This window comes from Phyllostomus discolor, chromosome 3 (assembly GCF_004126475.2).
Source record: "Phyllostomus discolor isolate MPI-MPIP mPhyDis1 chromosome 3, mPhyDis1.pri.v3, whole genome shotgun sequence".
Taxonomy (NCBI): domain Eukaryota; kingdom Metazoa; phylum Chordata; class Mammalia; order Chiroptera; family Phyllostomidae; genus Phyllostomus; species Phyllostomus discolor.
In genome coordinates, this window is record NC_040905.2 from 114,482,939 (window position 1) to 114,499,485 (window position 16,547).

The window sequence follows — 16,547 nt, forward strand, 5'->3', positions numbered from 1 at the left end:
GGCAAAGAGTGCCGACGGCTTCCAGGTGGAGCACGGACGCACGGACAGACCATGGCGCGCAAGAAAGTGCGGCCGCGGCTAATCGCGGAGCTGGCCCGTAGGGTGCGGGCCTTCCGCGAGCAGCGGGACAGGCCGCGGGACTCACAGCGCTATTCCCTAGACTACGAGACGCTGACGCGGCCGCACTCGGGCCGCCGGCTGCCGGTGCGGGCCTGGGCCGACGTGCAGCGCGAGAGCCGCCTGCTGCAGCTGCTTGGCCGCCTCCCGTCCTTCGGCCTGGGCCGTCTAGTCACGCGCAAGTCCTGGCTGTGGCGGCATGACCAACCGTGCTACTGGCGCCTCACGCGTGTTCGGCCGGACTACACGGCGCAGGTTCGTGCGCCACTCATTGCGTCCCGACTCCCGAGCAACGCGGGGCTGCACTGCTCACTCTACTTGCGGCTTTGTGGGACGGGTTCTCCTGCGTCCTGATCTCTGGGGGAAGGAAAGCTTTGTGAGCTTATCCCCTCCCTATTTGCTTTGCAGAACTTGGACCACGGTAAGGCCTGGGGCATCCTGACCTTCAAAGGTAAGGAGTCCGAGATGGGTGGGATGGCTGTTGGCAACAGAGTGTGCCACGAGTATGTGCAATAAACCCCGTCCTTCTTTCCTCAGGAAAGACGGAAGACGAGCCCCGGGAGATCGAACAGGTCATGTACCACGACTGGCGGCTGGTGCCCAGGCACGAGGAGGAGGCCTTCACCGCTTTCACTTCCGGGCCAGAGGACACTCAGCCCTCTGTGCCCTACCCTCCACTGCTCCGGGCCATGATTCTAGCAGAGCGACAGAAAAATGGGGACAACAGCACCGAGGAGCCCATGCTGAATCTGGGGAGAATACGCACTGATCCCTGGGACTACCCTGCGAAACAAGAGACAAAGAATAAGGCTAAGGGCACTCCAGTCTAAAATTCCAGGACCGGCAGGCTGCCTGAAGAGTGTAAGGCAGTGAGCACCATTCTGATGAAACAAAATATCCTTGGGTTACACCTGAATCCGTTCCCCGGGTGCTGATTATCTTATCCGACCTCCGTGACTCGTTCTGAGACTGCACTGAACAAAGGTTGGCGCCAGACCCTGCACCTGTGTCTCTCCTCTGACCCCGTTGCCCAACGGGGAGGCCCACAGGAGGCAGCTGCTGGGGGAAAGCTGAAAGCTGTGCTAGGGTTGTGGAGCCCCAGGGCTGGCACCTGTCACTTCCAGGTTGGCTTCCCTTCCTTATCAAAGCGTTGCCTCAACCAGAACCAAAGCTTGAACGCGAATAAAGGCAAATGAAACAGCCCCGGGTTGTGGTTTCTTCCAATTTGGGTTGGGAGACCGTGGCTGATGGGCTGCAAGAGTGTGGGGAGAGAAAAAATTGACATCGTAGTATAGCTGGCCTGATGGATGGAGAGATGAGAGCGGATTGGGGGTGGCACAGATGTGGTCGTCGCACGGAAACCTCTGGGCCCCGAAACCTCTGGGGTCCTGGGGTGGGCGTGGAGGATAGCCAGGGTTCACTATCTCGCCTGCGTTCTCCCAGCATCCACTCCCGAAGGCCGGCACGAGGGGGCGGGGGGGGGGTTGGACTGCGGCCCCTTTAAGCGTAGGCCCCGCCTCCACCCCTCCCCCGCCCAGCCTGCGCTTAGCTCCAGCCGCTGCCGCCATCATGATCTGTTTGGTGCTGACCATCTTCGCTAACCTCTTCCCAGCGGGTAAGCAGTGCGGCCGGGTACTGGGACTAAGCTGTGTGGGCAGGGGCTGCAGCCGGACGTGCCACTTCACCGTCCCGCAGCCTACTCCGGTGTGCATGAGCGCACCTTCCTGGCCGTGAAGCCCGACGGCGTGCAGCGGAGGCTCGTAGGCGAGATTGTGCGGCGCTTCGAGAGGAAGGGCTTCAAGCTGGTGGCTCTGAAGCTGGTGCAGGTGAACTCGGAGGCGGGGGTTCGAAGGAGGGTGCAGGGCGGGACAGGTGGGCGCGGGAGAGGGCGGTGCCTCGGAGCGGACCCCCTCCCTCTCCAGGCCTCGGAGGAGCTGCTGCGAGAGCACTACGCCGAGCTGCGCGAGCGCCCCTTCTACAACCGCCTCGTCAAGTACATGGGCTCAGGGCCGGTAGTGGCCATGGTGAGTGCAGGAGGTGGGGATGCGCGCTGGACGGCGCCCTGGACCCCGCTCCACCGACACCTCTCCACTGATCTTGTCCATAGGTGTGGCAGGGGCTGGACGTTGTGAGCACCTCTCGGGCGCTAATCGGGGCCACAGATCCAGCGAACGCCCTGCCCGGCACTGTCCGCGGAGATTTCTGTATCGAGGTCGGCAAGTAAGGCCGGCCCCCAGGGACATTCTTATCCCCAGCCCTGAACACCCCAGCTGGGCTTCGTGGAAGTCCTTCGGGCGCTCACTGGCGCTTTTCCCTCCCAGGAACGTGATTCATGGCAGTGACTCCGTGGAGAGCGCCCGCCGTGAGATCGCACTCTGGTTCCACCCTAACGAGCTCCTCTGCTGGGAGGACAGCACCGAGCACTGGCTGTATGAGTAATGGGGCAGCGGGGCTGGTCCTCCTCAGGCGAGAGACAACCCAACCCCAGGTGCCCAGGGCCTCTTGGGATAGACCTGCTGCTATAAGTTGGGGGTTCACAGTGCTCCTCTAGGATCTCCAACAGGGGAGGTGGGTCTCCCCAAGCCCAGCATGCCTGGAAATGCACCAGGATGGGGACCCTGGCACTCAGCTTGGTCCAGTGTTTCTTTTTATAATAAACTGAAGAAAATCTAGAGCTGATATTGGTTTGGGTCCAGGGACACAGAGGTACTGTGATAAGACATTTATTACATACAGAGCAGATACATAGGTTTGCTTGCAGGGCCAAAGCCTGAGAAAAGTCACCCAGCCCCTTCCCCCAGCTGCACCCACCTGCATAACCCCCCAGTCATTCATGGCCCTGTGGGAACAGACAAGGGACCTGACGTACATCACAGTGGAGAGTGGCAGGGCAGTGGGGAGATTCCTGCAGCTGCATGTGACTGCAGCAGTGTCTGGCTGGGCCATGGGATGGCTGCCCAAGATCTGTGCTTCTCTGGTGGGAGGTGGGTGGGCAGCAGGGCCCAGGGCTGCCCTCATCAGTGCCTTTTGGAGCAGGAGTAAGGCCTGAGCAGGTGGAGAGGCAGCAGTCCAGGGCAGTACCCCTCAAAGCAGGCAAACACATGCTCCTAGAGCTGGGGAGGTGGTCCCTGTCCTTAGCCCTTAGGGCCTCTGCCGCCAGCTTGTCAGTTGCCCATGAGGGAGAAGGCCACACCACCAGCCCGAGGCACTTTAGCATGTCTTGGGAACTGGGCTCCTTGGAGACTGCTTGGTAGGCAGGCCCTGGATCCCATATCTTCCCCCATCACCCTGAGGCTGAGCCTGCATCCCAATGGCCCCACCTTTATGCTGAGGCCTAGGCCTGCCCTGACAGACTGAGAAATTCCACCCTAGAGGATTCCAGGAGAAGCAGGACTGCAGGGCTTGCTTGCCCGGGACAGGGAGAGGGGACATGAGTCAATGAGGGCTCCGAGAGCCTGCCACACAGGACAATCAGGGGGCTTGAGCAGGATGATGGCATCTGTCTTCTCAAACAGCTGCCCCAGGGAGCCTGGATGCATGCTTTCGTGCCAATTCCTAGGTTGGCAGGGATGGGGCTGGGGGGGAATCCAGGGCAGGCTAGTGGTTGGGTTGGGTCCCTTAGGGTCAGACCCCCACCCTCATGGACAGCAGGCAAAGGCAAGTGGGCCCCAAGTATTTGGCAGACTGAAATCCCTGCTTCCTATCCTGGGTGTCCTGGGAGTGAGTGATGAGAATGGGGAGCCCAGGATGCAGTTGAGAGCTACCTGGGGGCTGCTTATTCTGGAATTCTGGACCCCGGGCCAGGAACTGCTGGGAAAAGGGTATTCCCAGAAGCTGCCCCTCCCACCCACATCCCCACCCTGAGCCAGACCTGCTTTGCTGCTTGCTGCCCCTGTCAGCTCCCAGGCCGGACCTAAGGTGAAAGCTGCAGGTTGAGAGGTTAGAGAGGGGCCGGTGGGCTGCCCCATGGGGCAGTCGTGGCAGGTGAGCAGGGCGTAGCGTATGTACAGGGTGATGTTAGGCAGGGGCGGTACAGGCTGTGCCTCACTCAGGGGAGTAGGACACCTGCCACACGATGATGTGGCTGCGCTCGGCCTTGGACAGCATGGGCTTCACCTGGCTCACGTCTGCCACGCTCTCCTCCGTCTCGTCATCTTCTCCGTCGCCTGGAGGGAGCAGATGGCTGTGAGGGGCAGTCCCTCCCTGGGAGCCCCTGGGGCCTGAAGGCAGCACCCACTCACCGATGCGGAAGTCAATGTAGCCCTCCCCCCCGCTCAGCACCAGCACGTTCTTCAGCTTCTGGCCTTCGGCATCTGAGGCGGGGGCGGCAGGCCCAGGGCTTTCAGATGGGCTGTCCAGCACGCTGCCATTGAGAGTGGCCAACACGTTCCCTGTCATGGGGTACAGGGAACTTAGTCGGGTGCCAGAGTACCCACGAAGGCTCCCAAAGAGAAGCCATAGGTGCTGCCTGGCAGGGAGTGGGGTCAAGCCACTCACCTGGCACAGAAACAAAGAACTTGACGGCATCCCGGTGCCCGTGGAAGCAGAGCTGGGCCTGGGCCATGGAGCAGTAAGGGATGAAACTGCTGGCCGATTTGTCGGTGCTGTCGTCGCCATACACGTGGATGACGCCCCCCGGGCGGGCACCCTCCCCAGACGTAGGGGATGTCTTGTTGGCTGGAAACAGAGAGAGTGCCTGGAGGGGCCGAGCCCAGTGACTGGGAGATCTCCAGCAGGTGAGGGCAGAGGGTAGGGGAGCACCAGGGCCCCCAGGGCATCTGGGGTAGAGGGGCTTCTTTCTGAGAGCAGGAGGCAGGCCTCTGGACTTACCTCGGAGCCCCAGGAGTTGTCCTCGGTGCAGGACCACAGCTGGGGGAGGGGAGAGGCACAGCACGGAGCGGAGAGGAAAGAACCGGTCACAGGAGGGGCAGGCTGAGGGTGGCTGTGGCCACCTCGCAGCCCAGTGTCCCGTGTGGCCTGGCAGAGCACGCCCACCCCAGGATGCCGCTACGTGTGGTTTAGCAGCTGCCATCACCACCTGAGCAGGCGTCTGGGGTTACTCACTCTCCGTCAGAGGGATGGAGATGACGACTCCATTGCCGGTGCCCACCCAGAGCCGGTTTCCCGCAATGAGCAAGGCCGTGATGCGCACGAAAGAGAAGCCCAGCTTGCCTGTGCCTGGGGTGAGGGAGGAGGAGGCAGGGTCAGCACCGCCTCCGGGCCCTCCTCTCTGCCCCACTAGGCCCAGCCCAACACAGCCTCACCCAGCATCTTGCTGACATAGGGCTCGATGTCCACGTCCTGCAGGTGCTGGTGGGTGTGAGCGTGGTACAGCCGCAGCGTGGAATCCAAGCGGATGGACACCCACACCCCATCGCCGATCCACGCCAGCTGCCTCACCTGGCTCTCCCGCCGTGGGTGGGCATCAAATGATTTCTGCAAGGTCACGGCAGCCCATCAATGGTGGCAGAGGAAGGGGAGCTGAACCCACCACAGCCAAGGCTTCATCCTGATGTCCACCCAGCTCAATGCAACCTTTGCTCTAGTGCTTGATTGGCTCCCACAGGGCTAGGCTCCTAGGAGGGCCCCAGCCAACCACGCCACACCGTGAGCCTGCATCCAGGTAGCTGAGGACAGGTGCGTGGATCCCATGCAGGTGTCAACCTGACTTGTTTCAGAGTGAAGCAGCAGGTGGGCTCCAGTTTGGCGTTCACAACCCAGCTGCCTTCTGCCTGCCCGTGACCTTGGACAAATAAGTCACTTCCCTGAGTGCAGTCCCTTTGACTGCAACATCTATTAGGTGTGTCGGGAGAAATGCTGGCAGCAAGAGCCCTTTTCCCTCCCCGCAGCCCCTGCCGCTGACACTTGCCTCTATCTGCATGGTCTTGGGCTGGATGACGTGCACCTTGTTCTTGTAGCCGCACCAGACTCGGTCGTACACGACTGCCATGCAGCGGATGGAGTGGTGTGGGTGGCCCAGGTCCATGAGGTGATAGTTGCTCAGGTCCCACTGGCCATCTGCAGAGAGTCCACCATACCTGCTTGGGCCTGGCCAGGTCCCACATTGGGGGCGGCGGTTCATACGCTGCCGGGACCATCAGGTGTCGCCCACCTGCCCACGGCTGCCGGGCCTCACCTTCTCCTCGGTGGAAGATGGCTAGAGTCCCGTCTGCCAGCGCCACCAGCACTCGTCCTTTCACATGCCTGGAGGGGAAGGTGGTGAGCCAGGCTCAGACTGGGCCATCCAAGACCCCCTCCCAATGCCAGCCCTTGGCTAGGGGTCACATACACCAGGCTCAACACCGAGTCCTTCAGCTTGATGGAGTGCAGACACGTCTTCCAGTTGGACACGGCCGAGTGCACGTACAGCCTGTGGGGGGAGGCGGTGTAGGCGGGGGCTCGCCCCAGGGGCCCTCCCCCACCCTGCCCCCAGAGCCCCACCTACCAGCCATTCTGGGCTCCCAGCCACATGGTGGGCAAGGCACTGCTGCTGGCCCCCTTGGGGTCTCCACTGGGCTCCTGCTCGGGCTGCACACCACTCAGGTTGGCCTCTGGCCCATTTTCACTGCAGGAAGGATGATGGCTCCAAGGCAGCCCATGGAGGCCCATCCCTGCCACCTCCACCAGCCTTTCCCTCCCCTGTTTCTGCCCGCCTGGAAGAGCCCACCTGCCGGGCTGTGCACTCGGGGGTGGGGCAGGGGCTGGGTCAGTGAAGACGTGTTCTGTGAGGGGCCCAGGCCGCACCGCAGCTGCCTCTGCCTCACTGGGCCCAGAGTCGGGGACCTCTGTGGCCTCTGTGGCCTCCTCCGTGGACTGAGATGGGTTGACCTTCCCATTGGCGACAGTAGCCACCTCCCCTGTGGAAGCAAGTGGTAAGCTTGGCTGGGCAGGCGGAGGAACGAGGGAGCAGAAAGAAGGCTGCTCCGGGGCTCAGACCCAAGACTCACCCTGGCCCTTGTCCAGCACTGGGGTGTCCCCTCGGGAGGAGCAGTTGCTCCGTGGCACATTGCAACGGGTGGCACAGCCCACCAGGGTGATGCCGGCCAGCACTCCGTCTGCACCAGAGTCTTCAGGGTTCACGTCGCTGTCCAGGAAGATCTCCCCTGGAGGGTAGTCGCTGTCGCTGGCCGCTGCAAGACCACGCCCAGAGCTCATGTCCCCGAGGGGTGCAAGGGAGGAAATGGGGGCCCCTGCTGAGGCTGTCCCATCTACTTCTAATCAGGTGAGCACCACACTGCATCTTCTCCTGCATCTTTAAGACTAAGCAGGACGAGACCACAGCGAGGCCCTCCTTGGCCACTCCCCCAGCAGCTCCTGTGTGTCACAGAAGGCAGGTGCTGCTCCGCAAGTCTCCTTACTTGACATCCTGCGTGTCCTCTGAGCAGCGAGAACCCCGCCCTCCTGAGCACTGGCTCTGGTGTGGGGCAGCACTCACCGGGGATGCTGGAGATGCACAGGACATGGGCATTGCAAACGGTGAACTGATCCACGACGGTGCCCGGCTGGTTGGCATCAATGATCACCACTTTGCTGGTGGTCAGGGTGCTGGTGAGGATCCATACCCGGCTGGAGGTGGCGTCTGTCTCAGGGAGCTCCTTTGCCTGTCAGAGCACAGGAGACCAGGCTGGTCCCCAAGGGTGGGCACCTCCAGCACCCACACGGGGTCCTGGGAACCTCTTGGAATCTTCAGGATCTAGCCTTGCCCATGGCCTTAGGGGACGTGGCTGTCCTGTCCCGAAACCCAGATGGCAAGAGCTCAGAACTGCACTTTGTATCCAGATTGCTGGTGCAGGCGGTCTCACCTCCACAGGAAGAGACCATGAGCTCCAAGCCCTAAGTCACTGGCTCCCAAATCAAGCCACAACATACAATGAAGCCTTGGACTCCAAGTGTGAAGCCTTTTCTGCCACCCTCCTTGTTTAGTTCCTTCCACAGCTCCTCTGCAGGCAGTGAAATTTGCTCCTTGCAAGGACAGAAGGTCCCAGGGCACCTGACCCTTTCAGCCCTACTGCCTGCTGGGCCTTGACGTCTCTGATCTTCCCCACCCACCATAGCCCATAGGTCCTGGGTGCTGGGCTAGAACCAGAGGCAGCTCAGCCCCAGGCCTGCCCTAAGGAGGGGAAGGGAACTTCAGATGAGCCTAGTGTTGGAGCACTGTCCCTAACTCCCCTCTGTTTCTGTCACTGCCCACCCAGATTCTGGGGCTGAGCACAGGCTAAGCATGCAAACGAGAGCAGACACAGACTAGATGGCCCAGGCAGAGGCAGCACTGCTTGCTCCTGCCACTCTGACCTTCTTCTTCTCGGGGGATGTATGGTTGCTCTTGGCCTCTCCTTCCACTTCCTGGTTGCAGGTCAAAGGGTCAGAGCCTGGCTCCAGCTTGACTCCATTCCCAGTGTGGTCCTCGCTGGGTTTCCACCCACTCAAGTTGACACCCGCGGCACACCACAGCTGAGAGAACAGGGACACTAGGGCTGCGGCAAATGTGTGACAGAGCCTTCCCTGCCGACCCAAACCTTCCTGGACCCAGCTTCCGGATGGGAACCTCTCCCTGCCTCACCCACTGCCCTGTCCCACCAGGGCTCACCTTCATGGTCGGATCTTTCTCCACCAGAGGGCGGCAGTACACAGGGACGGGCACGTTCTTCATCCGCGTGTCCTCCTGGCCGCCATTGGGACTCAGCTGCAACCACAGGCAGAGAGGCGATGTGGGCACGAGGCCTGGGGTGGCTCAGATGCGTGGTCAGTGGTTCGGCTACTCATCCCTCCAGAATTGGGGCTGACGTTGTGGATCCTCCCTGTGCCCCCACCCCACCCTGCGCATGCGTATTGTGCCCCGCAGCACCTGCTTGTACTTGGCCGGCAGGCTCCAACCGCAGGCCTGCAGCCGCCCGTCGTCGTTGCGCACGTGCTCGCGCACCTGGCGGTACTGCTCACGCTTCTGCTCCCGCCTGGCAGAGGAGGTGCAGTCGCTGGGCGAGAGGAAGGATGGGGTACTTCTCAGTCTTTGGTGGCCCACAGGCCCACAGGCCTGCTCTGCAGGGAGCACACGATGCCCCTGGAACTCTCCCATCTGAACTTGTCTGTCTTTTCCCAGCCACGGAGGTAGGGCTCTTACTGCCCAGTTGGGCTGCCAATCAAATGGGAGGTGGCTCTCCCAGCACTGGACTTGGAGACCATACCCAGCACGTGTCATCATTCAGGTTCCCGTTTTGCTGTCCCTGTCACTAAGGGACAGCTGACAGAGACCTACAGTGCAGCACCCCCATCCCCCTGGGCGTGTCAGGGAAACTTCTACAGCTCTGACAAGGCACAGAATTCCCCCGTTCTGCCCTGGAGCCCTGGATTTCTTGGTTTCAAAATAATGGAAAAAACAAATTACAATGAGGAAGAAACCCAGCCCTGCAGGACAACTTCCTGTCAGCTCCAAGAACCCTTGCGAAGCCCAGGTGTGCAGGATCGGCTTGCTGCAGTGAGATCCGCGAGAAAGGGCGCAGCGCACTGGGACTGAGACAGAGGCAGAGACTGGGGCGAGTGCAAAGGGACAGCCAGTGCTCCCACTAGGGGGCAGAGGGGCGCAAAGTGTGGTCACAGAGGTCATGGTCCTTGACGCCTCAGCCAGTGTCCTTCCGCCATGCACTCCACGCACAGCCCAGAGCATGGAGGTGAGGCAGTTCCTGCTTTGGGGCCCCTGGGCCACGCGGCCTCCCCAGTGCCGGCCAGGAGGGAGGTGCAGGGGAAGGGTGGGACACTCACTCATCCGGGAAGAACTCCAGGGGCCGGCTGCCCGCCGAGATCTGGCACAGGGCATGGCTCCGGCGCTGACTGAAGCCAGCTGTAGTGGGCGACTTGTAATGGATGTTCACCGAGGGGTAGGACCGCTTGGCTGGAGGGGGGCTGGACGAGGAGCTGAAGAGGCGGCTGAAGCTGTCGCAGAGGAATGGAAGGTGAGGAGTGGGCCTGGGGTTAGCTTCCCTGCCGCCTCCTCAGCCCAGCACCCCGACTCACAACTGCCAGATGGTGGACTTCTTCTTCTCCTGGACAGATGGGTGCTCTCGGGATGCTCTACAAGGGAGGGGCAGAGAAGGAGCCCAATTAAGCCACTGCCCAGCCTGCCACCCACACCTCACCTCACTGCCCACTTTACTCTGCCCCGCGTACTTCACTCTCCCACCCACTGCCCAGCCCAACCGCCTTGGCCAGGCCTGGCCCCACCCAATGTGACTAGGCCCCACTCTTCCTAGGTTCCCTCTTGCCTCCCTCACAGAACAGAAGACCCTCACCCTGGACACCCTGGGAACAGAGCAACAGAGTCAAGGGAGCCCTGGGTAGAACTCCCCAGAGGGGCCCTGACATACCAGCCCAAGCGGCGCCTGCCCAGCTCTGGTCCAGTTGCCATTTCCCGGCCAGGCCAGGGCTGCAGTTGATGCCTGTCTCTCCTGGCCCCTGCAGGCTCCCACCTGAGATTCCCTCACCTTTCCAATCCTCCCAGAAAAGAAGGAGGTGCATGGGGCAGAGATCAGCCTCACGCCTACTGCCAGGACCTCTTACGGTGACCTCGCCTCACATGTGGAGACAGGAGCGCATCTCTGACCCTGCGGGCAGCCCCGGGGACCCACCTGATCATCTCAGTCCACCGCACGGCCTCCTGCAGCTCCATCAGCCGCTCCTTGTACTGGTTGCGCTCCATAAGCACGCGGGCCATCTCCACCCGCGTGAAGCGGCGGCGCTGCGCCATGGGGATCTTGTCCTGCAGGGAAGAGGCTCTGCTATTCCGCCAGTGAAGGACCAGCCGGCAGGCCAGTCCAGTGCCCTCCGAGGCCAGGTCACACCCAGAGTCCTCTCGGGCTGGCCTTTGGGTGTGGGTGAATCTGGGTGTGGTTTCCCATAGATTCAAATGGGTGTGGAGGGTGTGGGCAGGGGGACAGTAGCCCCTGAAGTCTACCCGCCAATGGTGCCACCTTCTTTCCAGAAGGTCACAGGATACACTTGAAGGGCACAACAGTGACTTTTCCTATAAGCCCCTGGACACTGTGGCAATCCCACATGCCTCCAGTGAAACTACCAGGTAGGACTGGCCCAAGGTGAAACTGCAGGAAGAGGTTCCGGAAGGACAGTCCAGCGAGCAGAAGGAAGCTGAGCGCTGGAAGTTCCGGTGGATCTGCCAGGGGTCTGCTATCAGCGACTTCTGTGGCAAGACCAAGTCTACTCTGTGAAGCCGTGTTCCCGGTGGCCACAGGGACGAGGGGGCCCAGGAGGGAGGTACCAGGTGAATGAGCACATGCACCCTCCCCATGTGGCCCCGCCCCATGCAGCCCAGGCCCCACAGATGGGCGGCTCTGTCACCATGTGGGAGGGGCCTGGGGGAACTCCACGATTCACCTGCAACTTTGTTTCTCTCCTAGAGCAATTGGAGTGGAGTGCTGCACAGGAATAGCTACTGTTTCCTGAGTGCCTGCTCTGTGAGCTGCATCCTGATGCGAGCATCATATGACTAGGAAATTAACAGCTAATGAGTGGTTAGGTCCAAAATTCACCTGGGGCGAAGACCTGTGACTGCCTCCTTCAGGTAGTACAGATAGCAGAGGGGCCGGCTTTCCTCAGAACATTCCATGCACCTCAGAGTGGAGGTGGGGACAGATGAGCAGGCTGAGTGCCTCACAGTGCCTCAGCTACTAGGGACAGTGGTGACGGGCACTATTTCTGCAGCCTGCTCTGCAAATTGGAGTGTAGGGGGCAGTGGCTGCACTGTGTAGGCAGGGGAACCCTGCTTGAGGCTGTGCAAAATGCATCCACTAGGACTGGGGGCTGAGGAGGAACTGTTCTGACTTCATGACACCCCGAGGCGGGGGAGGATGCTGCTAGGTGTGGTTGTCATTCAGGTCGGGTGAGGGGCCCAGAGGCCCAGAAGAACGAATGCATCCCTGGTAGCCCGCCCACTGCCATCCCCCCATGCCCCACATGTTAATAGTGGAATATACCAATTCTGTACAGAGATAGCTGCTTACATCCTCCCCCTCTTCTTTGGGTTCACGGCGAGCTATGATGGCCTCGGACTTCACTCTGCAGGACAAGAAGGAAGCCAGGTAGAGTAAGGGCCCCCTGGGCACCAGCCCACAGACTGTCCCACCTCTGAGCTGTGCTCAGGACTCTTCCCTCAGGTTCTACGCCCTAAGCATTCGTGCCAGTGCCCTGAAGCCCACACAGCTGTCTAGCTGCTCCGGCCGAGGAACAGGGCCTCCCCTGAGCAGTCCAGTGCTGATGGGAACAGCAGAGCTCACTATACTTCAGGGCACAGGCAGCGCGGGCTTCAGGGAAGCCCAGAGCAGATCTGGCTCCCGCTCTCACAAACCCCGCACAGGCGCCACCTGCCTGGGGCCCTCCTCTCACACCGCCCCTTTCCCATCACCACTCAGGGAGAACAGGCAAGGATCAGGCTGAAAGAAAAATGCTATCAGGAAGTGCAGACTGCTGGGGAGGAGACCCCAGAGCTTCCCAAACGGGCTGCATGGCTGCACCTTGGCAGACCAAGGGCTGGGGAGCACTGGGCACAGGGCAGCCAGCCCTCAACCCTCCCTTTCCTCCTCCGAATGAATGAGCGTAATGGTGTGAGAGCAGCAGGAAGGCCCAGTTCGGCCACTCAGGAAAAGGCACCAAAGACAGGGCCACCATCCCTTTTGTGGGATTCCAACAAGGAAGGAGATGAGAGGGATAGGCTGACGGACAACTCAGGAGCCGGGTGGGTGGAGTTGAACCTGAGATGCACCTGAAGGAGGACTGGGAGGCTGAAGCAAACATGCAAAGTGAGCCGCTTTGGGAAGGGATGATCTCTGGGGTGCAGCTGGCGGAAGAGAGACGGACGGAACAGAGGCCAGGCAGGCTGGGTGGGCATCTCCCTCTGACCCCCATGCTTCCAGCCCAGGTCCCTGCTGCGAGCCCCGCCCCCAGAGCTGCTCACCTCCTCAGCTCCTCCTCCAGGTCCTTGATGCGGCTCTCTAGCCTCAGTTTGGCTTGCCTGGCAGCTTCTAAATCCCCCTTCAGTACCTCCTGCTCCCCTGACAGCTGGTCCACTTTGGCGATGAGGTCATTCTTCACCACGTTCAGAGCATTTCTTTGAAGAGGCAGAAAGACCAGAGCCTCATGTGAACCAGCATGTACATCATATGATGGGAGTTGCAGAGGGGTCTGCCTGCACTTGTATATCTGAGAAGGCACACCCTGGTCCAGAATGTGGCTACAGGTGGTTACCACATGCCCCTGTTAAAGGCGGTGACCACTGTCCCGAGGAGGGTTGGGCTCAGCCGTGTGCCTCCAGGTCCTCCTGTGGGGCCGCCCTCTGGGCTGACACAGTTGTCACAAGGAAGCCCTGGTAGGAGCTATCTCAGCAACCAAGGCACTGGAGGAGGGCGTTCTTACTTGGTTTCTAGAAGCTGTGAGTTCTCCAGCAGCAGATTCCCCACTTCCTTGCCCATTCCTGAAACAAAAGGTGCAGAGGTACTGTGCCTGGCAAAACCAGCCGCTGATGCTAACACACCTACTTCAGAGTAACAAACATCCCCCAGGGCAGCCCGCTGCTGGCAGGGCTGAGAAGCATCAGGACAGAGGCTTGACCTGCAGAGGGAGGCGCCGTGACAACGGGAGAGCCCTCTGCTGGTCAGGAGGGCGCTCCAACCAGCAGTGCAGTCAGGGATGGCCCTGCTGAGCACAAGCCCCGGAGGACACCCAGAATGGCCCCTGGGAGGCACTGCGCAGGCCCCCACTGCTTTGATGGACACAGCAGCCCTGGGCTCACATCCTGGACCTCGGGGCTGGGTGCCTACAGCTTTCTACTGACATGAAGTCTGTATACCATCAGGGTGAGCCCCAGCAGACCCTGAGCTATGTCTGTGCACCCACTTCAATCTCTGGGCCCCCCCGCCCGGCATCACCCCTTTCACCCCACAGAGCTGCCCCCAGGGGAATGGAGGTTAGAGCTGTGGTGGCGGGAACAGAGAAGACAGCACAGACAGAGACACCTAGCAGAGAAGATGGGATGGCCCCACGGCACGCGCAGCCCTCTGCTGGCGCTGGCAGCAGGACTGGCGGGGCCCAGCCCGGGGTGGTGGGGTCAGCAGGGGATGAAAGAGAGAGGGGGAGTGAGGAGGACAATGCCCAGAGGGACTGACCTGGCTGCTCTGTGAGCAGGCCCCACCAGGGACCCCACAGACCGAGCTCTCCACAGGCACATCACAACCCCCCCCCACAGTACTGAATCTAACCCTTTGGGATGGCCCTGAAACCCAAGCCTGTTTGTCCCAGTTTCACTCCCCGCCATGGTCTAACGCGACCGGGAAACGAGACACATGGGCGCACACTGTGCTCCACTTGGGGCTCTGCCTCTCCATTCTCATGTCCTTGCCTCCCATGTGGCCTGCCACCCCTCACACTGGAACAGCAGGCACCAGGCAGGCTCACCTCAGAGAGCTCAGCAGCACCCCAGGGGCTGGCCTGCCCTAAGCTTATGGGGGCCCAGAAAGGCTGGGGCCACCCCTCATCGGCTCCCCAGGGTCTGCTCTGAGGGGGGCTGTTGAGCGGCAGGGCGGAGGCCCACACCCCCGCCCCCACCCCGGAAGTCCCTGCTGACCCCACCTCTGCCCCACCATGCAGAACAAACAGACGGCTCATGAGCATGAGAAGGTGTTGGGTGCACAAAGGAAGCCCAGAACGGGAGACACACATACTGGAATGGGGCCTTGGCCTTACCAAAAAAATCATCGCGCACTATGGGAGCCGTCCCGGTCCCACAGGAGATGGGCAACCAGGGCGGGAGGAAGGATCAGGAAAGAGGGAGAGAAAACAAGCGCATTAAGCCAGTGCGGACAGCAGGTGGAAGTATTTTAGGGCTGCTTCTTGTTGTGTTGGAGGCAGATACAGGAACAGGATGGGAGGGGGCCAGCTACTCCTTCTGGAAAGTTTATCCTTAGGTTGCCCAGACCACCGGGCCGAGAGCACTTGCCCATGAAGTAGACAGAAGGTCAGGGCACTGCACTGACCCGACACCACAACCTGGGTGGCGAGGGGTGGGGTAAAAGGTCACTTGACAGAAGTCTCTACAGGGAGGGAGAGCTGTGCCCAGGACCCTCATGCCTTTACATGCTGCAGGGCTGCACTCAGGCTGGGGCCTCAGAGCCTCCTGCTGCAAAGCAAGAAAGCAGGGTCTCAGTCCACCTGCCACATGAGGAGGAGGCCCCTGAGCTGCACTTGGCGGGGGCCTCACGGTACCCCAGACTTCTGGGGTGCCCCCAGCAGAGGGGAGGCGGCACAGAACTGCGCCTGCGGGCCTTGTCCAGGTAACTGTCCTACACTTCCAACAGCTCTGTGAGACCTTCACAAGTGACTGGGGCGGGGTGCTCAGCCTTCAAGAAGACAGGGTCAGGGCACAGCTTCTCCCTCAGACGTCAAGGTCACTGTCAGTGGGCTAGTGGAGCAAACCAAAGTAAGCTTCTGAGCAGCAGCAGGCTGGTGAGCAAAAGCACATGTGCCTTAGTGACCTGGGACAGAGTCAGGAGAGACAGGCTGCCCAGCCAGCAGGGACTGGAGTGTGACAGCAGCAGGGGGAGTCCCCAGGGCACCACCCCACTCCACCTGGACTGTACCTCGGGAGAGGGGCTACAAACAGGCAGGGCAGATACACACCTGAGAACTCCCCTGGGGCGGTGTCCAGCGAAGCACAAAGGGAGGGGAGAGGAAGTGACAAAGGTCAGTTGGTGACTGGAACCAACAAAATAAACTTTTGTAAAGAAAAGGCAACAATGATCAGCCATTTCCACGTTGAAATGCATGAAAGAATACCAGCACGTTGCCAGGCCTGTAGGCAAATCCCACTGCGGGCAGAAACCCTGAGGGAAAAAGGAGCCCAGCACAGAATATCCCTCAGTCTCCAAGGGGCCCAGAGTGCCCAAAACACGGGGGCAAGCATGAGGACCTGAGTAGCCCCAGGCTGCTAATCCCATTACCCATTACCCATCTGTCAGCAGGGCCAGGCAGACCCAACGGTTGAGGCCTGTCACACTAGGTACATGTGTGGTGGTGTGCGGGTGCCTGTACATGGTTGTGTGGGGAGCTGTGTGGCGGCACGAGTGGCCGTGCACATGTGCATGAAGTGTGGCTGGGTCTGCATGTGTCTGGCTGCTAGGGGTGGGGTGTGCTGAGGTGCCAAAGGCGTCCAACCACAAAGACACCCCTCGGAGTGAGCAACGGGGAGTGAGCAAGCAGCAGATAGGCACCTGGCCATGCAGGGTCCCCGGGGCCGGTCTCAGGCGAGGGCACACCCTCAGGTGCGGGGTGACCAGCACGCAGGGCCCACTGTGTAGGGAGGGAAACGCCGAGTCAGAGAGCAGAGACGGGGACGGGACACGCTGGCACGTGCCACCCTTACGTGGGTCCAAACC

General features: G+C 60.9%; 3 protein-coding genes across 25 annotated transcripts in view; 2 read left to right on the top strand and 1 right to left on the bottom strand.

Moving 5' to 3' along the window:
- The first annotated feature begins 18 nt into the window (after positions 1-18).
- MRPS34 (mitochondrial ribosomal protein S34) lies at positions 19-1,319 on the top strand. The gene is made up of 3 exons (XM_028514812.2): positions 19-372; positions 526-568; positions 655-1,319. The coding sequence occupies exons 1-3, from the start codon at positions 52-54 to the stop codon at positions 945-947; spliced, it is 657 nt and encodes a 218-aa protein (XP_028370613.1). The 5' UTR covers positions 19-51; the 3' UTR covers positions 948-1,319.
- Positions 1,320-1,581: 262 nt separating this feature from the next.
- Positions 1,582-2,791, top strand: NME3 (NME/NM23 nucleoside diphosphate kinase 3). 5 transcript variants are annotated; one of them, XM_028527969.2, is made up of 5 exons: positions 1,583-1,732; positions 1,813-1,943; positions 2,040-2,141; positions 2,225-2,337; positions 2,439-2,791. In XM_028527969.2, the coding sequence occupies exons 1-5, from the start codon at positions 1,687-1,689 to the stop codon at positions 2,554-2,556; spliced, it is 510 nt and encodes a 169-aa protein (XP_028383770.1). In that variant the 5' UTR covers positions 1,583-1,686; the 3' UTR covers positions 2,557-2,791. The 5 variants fall into 5 exon arrangements, with proteins under 5 accessions (XP_035876973.1, XP_035876974.1, XP_035876976.1 ...); XM_036021080.1 differs by having other exon boundaries at positions 1,582-1,732; positions 1,813-2,141; XM_036021081.1 differs by having other exon boundaries at positions 1,582-1,732; positions 1,813-2,141; positions 2,212-2,337; positions 2,439-2,603.
- A 13-nt stretch (positions 2,792-2,804) lies between these two features.
- The window catches only part of MAPK8IP3 (mitogen-activated protein kinase 8 interacting protein 3), a 52,982-nt gene continuing 39,239 nt past the window's right edge, over positions 2,805-16,547 (bottom strand). For 10 of the 19 annotated variants that reach the window (XM_028527842.2, XM_036021060.1, XM_028527826.2 and 7 more), the window contains 24 exons: positions 15,793-15,804; positions 14,860-14,877; positions 13,534-13,591; positions 13,076-13,228; positions 12,099-12,180; positions 10,737-10,867; positions 10,126-10,182; positions 9,874-10,044; positions 8,963-9,089; positions 8,705-8,800; positions 8,410-8,568; positions 7,553-7,718; positions 7,065-7,247; positions 6,785-6,974; positions 6,563-6,682; positions 6,407-6,487; positions 6,254-6,321; positions 5,987-6,135; positions 5,382-5,553; positions 5,182-5,295; positions 4,948-4,986; positions 4,615-4,794; positions 4,359-4,508; positions 2,805-4,283 (listed from right to left, as the gene is read on the bottom strand). In XM_028527842.2, coding sequence (XP_028383643.1) covers positions 4,162-4,283; positions 4,359-4,508; positions 4,615-4,794; positions 4,948-4,986; positions 5,182-5,295; positions 5,382-5,553; positions 5,987-6,135; positions 6,254-6,321; positions 6,407-6,487; positions 6,563-6,682; positions 6,785-6,974; positions 7,065-7,247; positions 7,553-7,718; positions 8,410-8,568; positions 8,705-8,800; positions 8,963-9,089; positions 9,874-10,044; positions 10,126-10,182; positions 10,737-10,867; positions 12,099-12,180; positions 13,076-13,228; positions 13,534-13,591; positions 14,860-14,877; positions 15,793-15,804 — 2,798 coding nt within the window. In that variant the 3' untranslated portion in view covers positions 2,805-4,161. The remainder of the gene's footprint in view (positions 4,284-4,358; positions 4,509-4,614; positions 4,795-4,947; positions 4,987-5,181; positions 5,296-5,381; positions 5,554-5,986; positions 6,136-6,253; positions 6,322-6,406; positions 6,488-6,562; positions 6,683-6,784; positions 6,975-7,064; positions 7,248-7,552; positions 7,719-8,409; positions 8,569-8,704; positions 8,801-8,962; positions 9,090-9,873; positions 10,045-10,125; positions 10,183-10,736; positions 10,868-12,098; positions 12,181-13,075; positions 13,229-13,533; positions 13,592-14,859; positions 14,878-15,792; positions 15,805-16,547) is intronic. The other 9 variants (XM_036021061.1, XM_028527869.2, XM_028527938.2 and 6 more) reach the window with 5 other exon arrangements.

Excerpts from the sequence above, each read along its gene's own strand:
- MRPS34 (XM_028514812.2), top strand. The coding sequence starts at position 52 with ATGGCGCGCAAGAAAGTGCGGCCGCGGCTAATCGCGGAGCTGGCCCGT. Across the intron at positions 373-525 it reads GGCCGGACTACACGGCGCAG|AACTTGGACCACGGTAAGGC; the intron begins GTTCGTGCGCCA and ends TTTGCTTTGCAG. Across the intron at positions 569-654 it reads GGGCATCCTGACCTTCAAAG|GAAAGACGGAAGACGAGCCC; the intron begins GTAAGGAGTCCG and ends TTCTTTCCTCAG.
- NME3 (XM_036021080.1), top strand. The coding sequence starts at position 1,687 with ATGATCTGTTTGGTGCTGACCATCTTCGCTAACCTCTTCCCAGCGG. Across the intron at positions 1,733-1,812 it reads CGCTAACCTCTTCCCAGCGG|CCTACTCCGGTGTGCATGAG; the intron begins GTAAGCAGTGCG and ends ACCGTCCCGCAG. Across the intron at positions 2,338-2,438 it reads TTCTGTATCGAGGTCGGCAA|GAACGTGATTCATGGCAGTG; the intron begins GTAAGGCCGGCC and ends TTTCCCTCCCAG.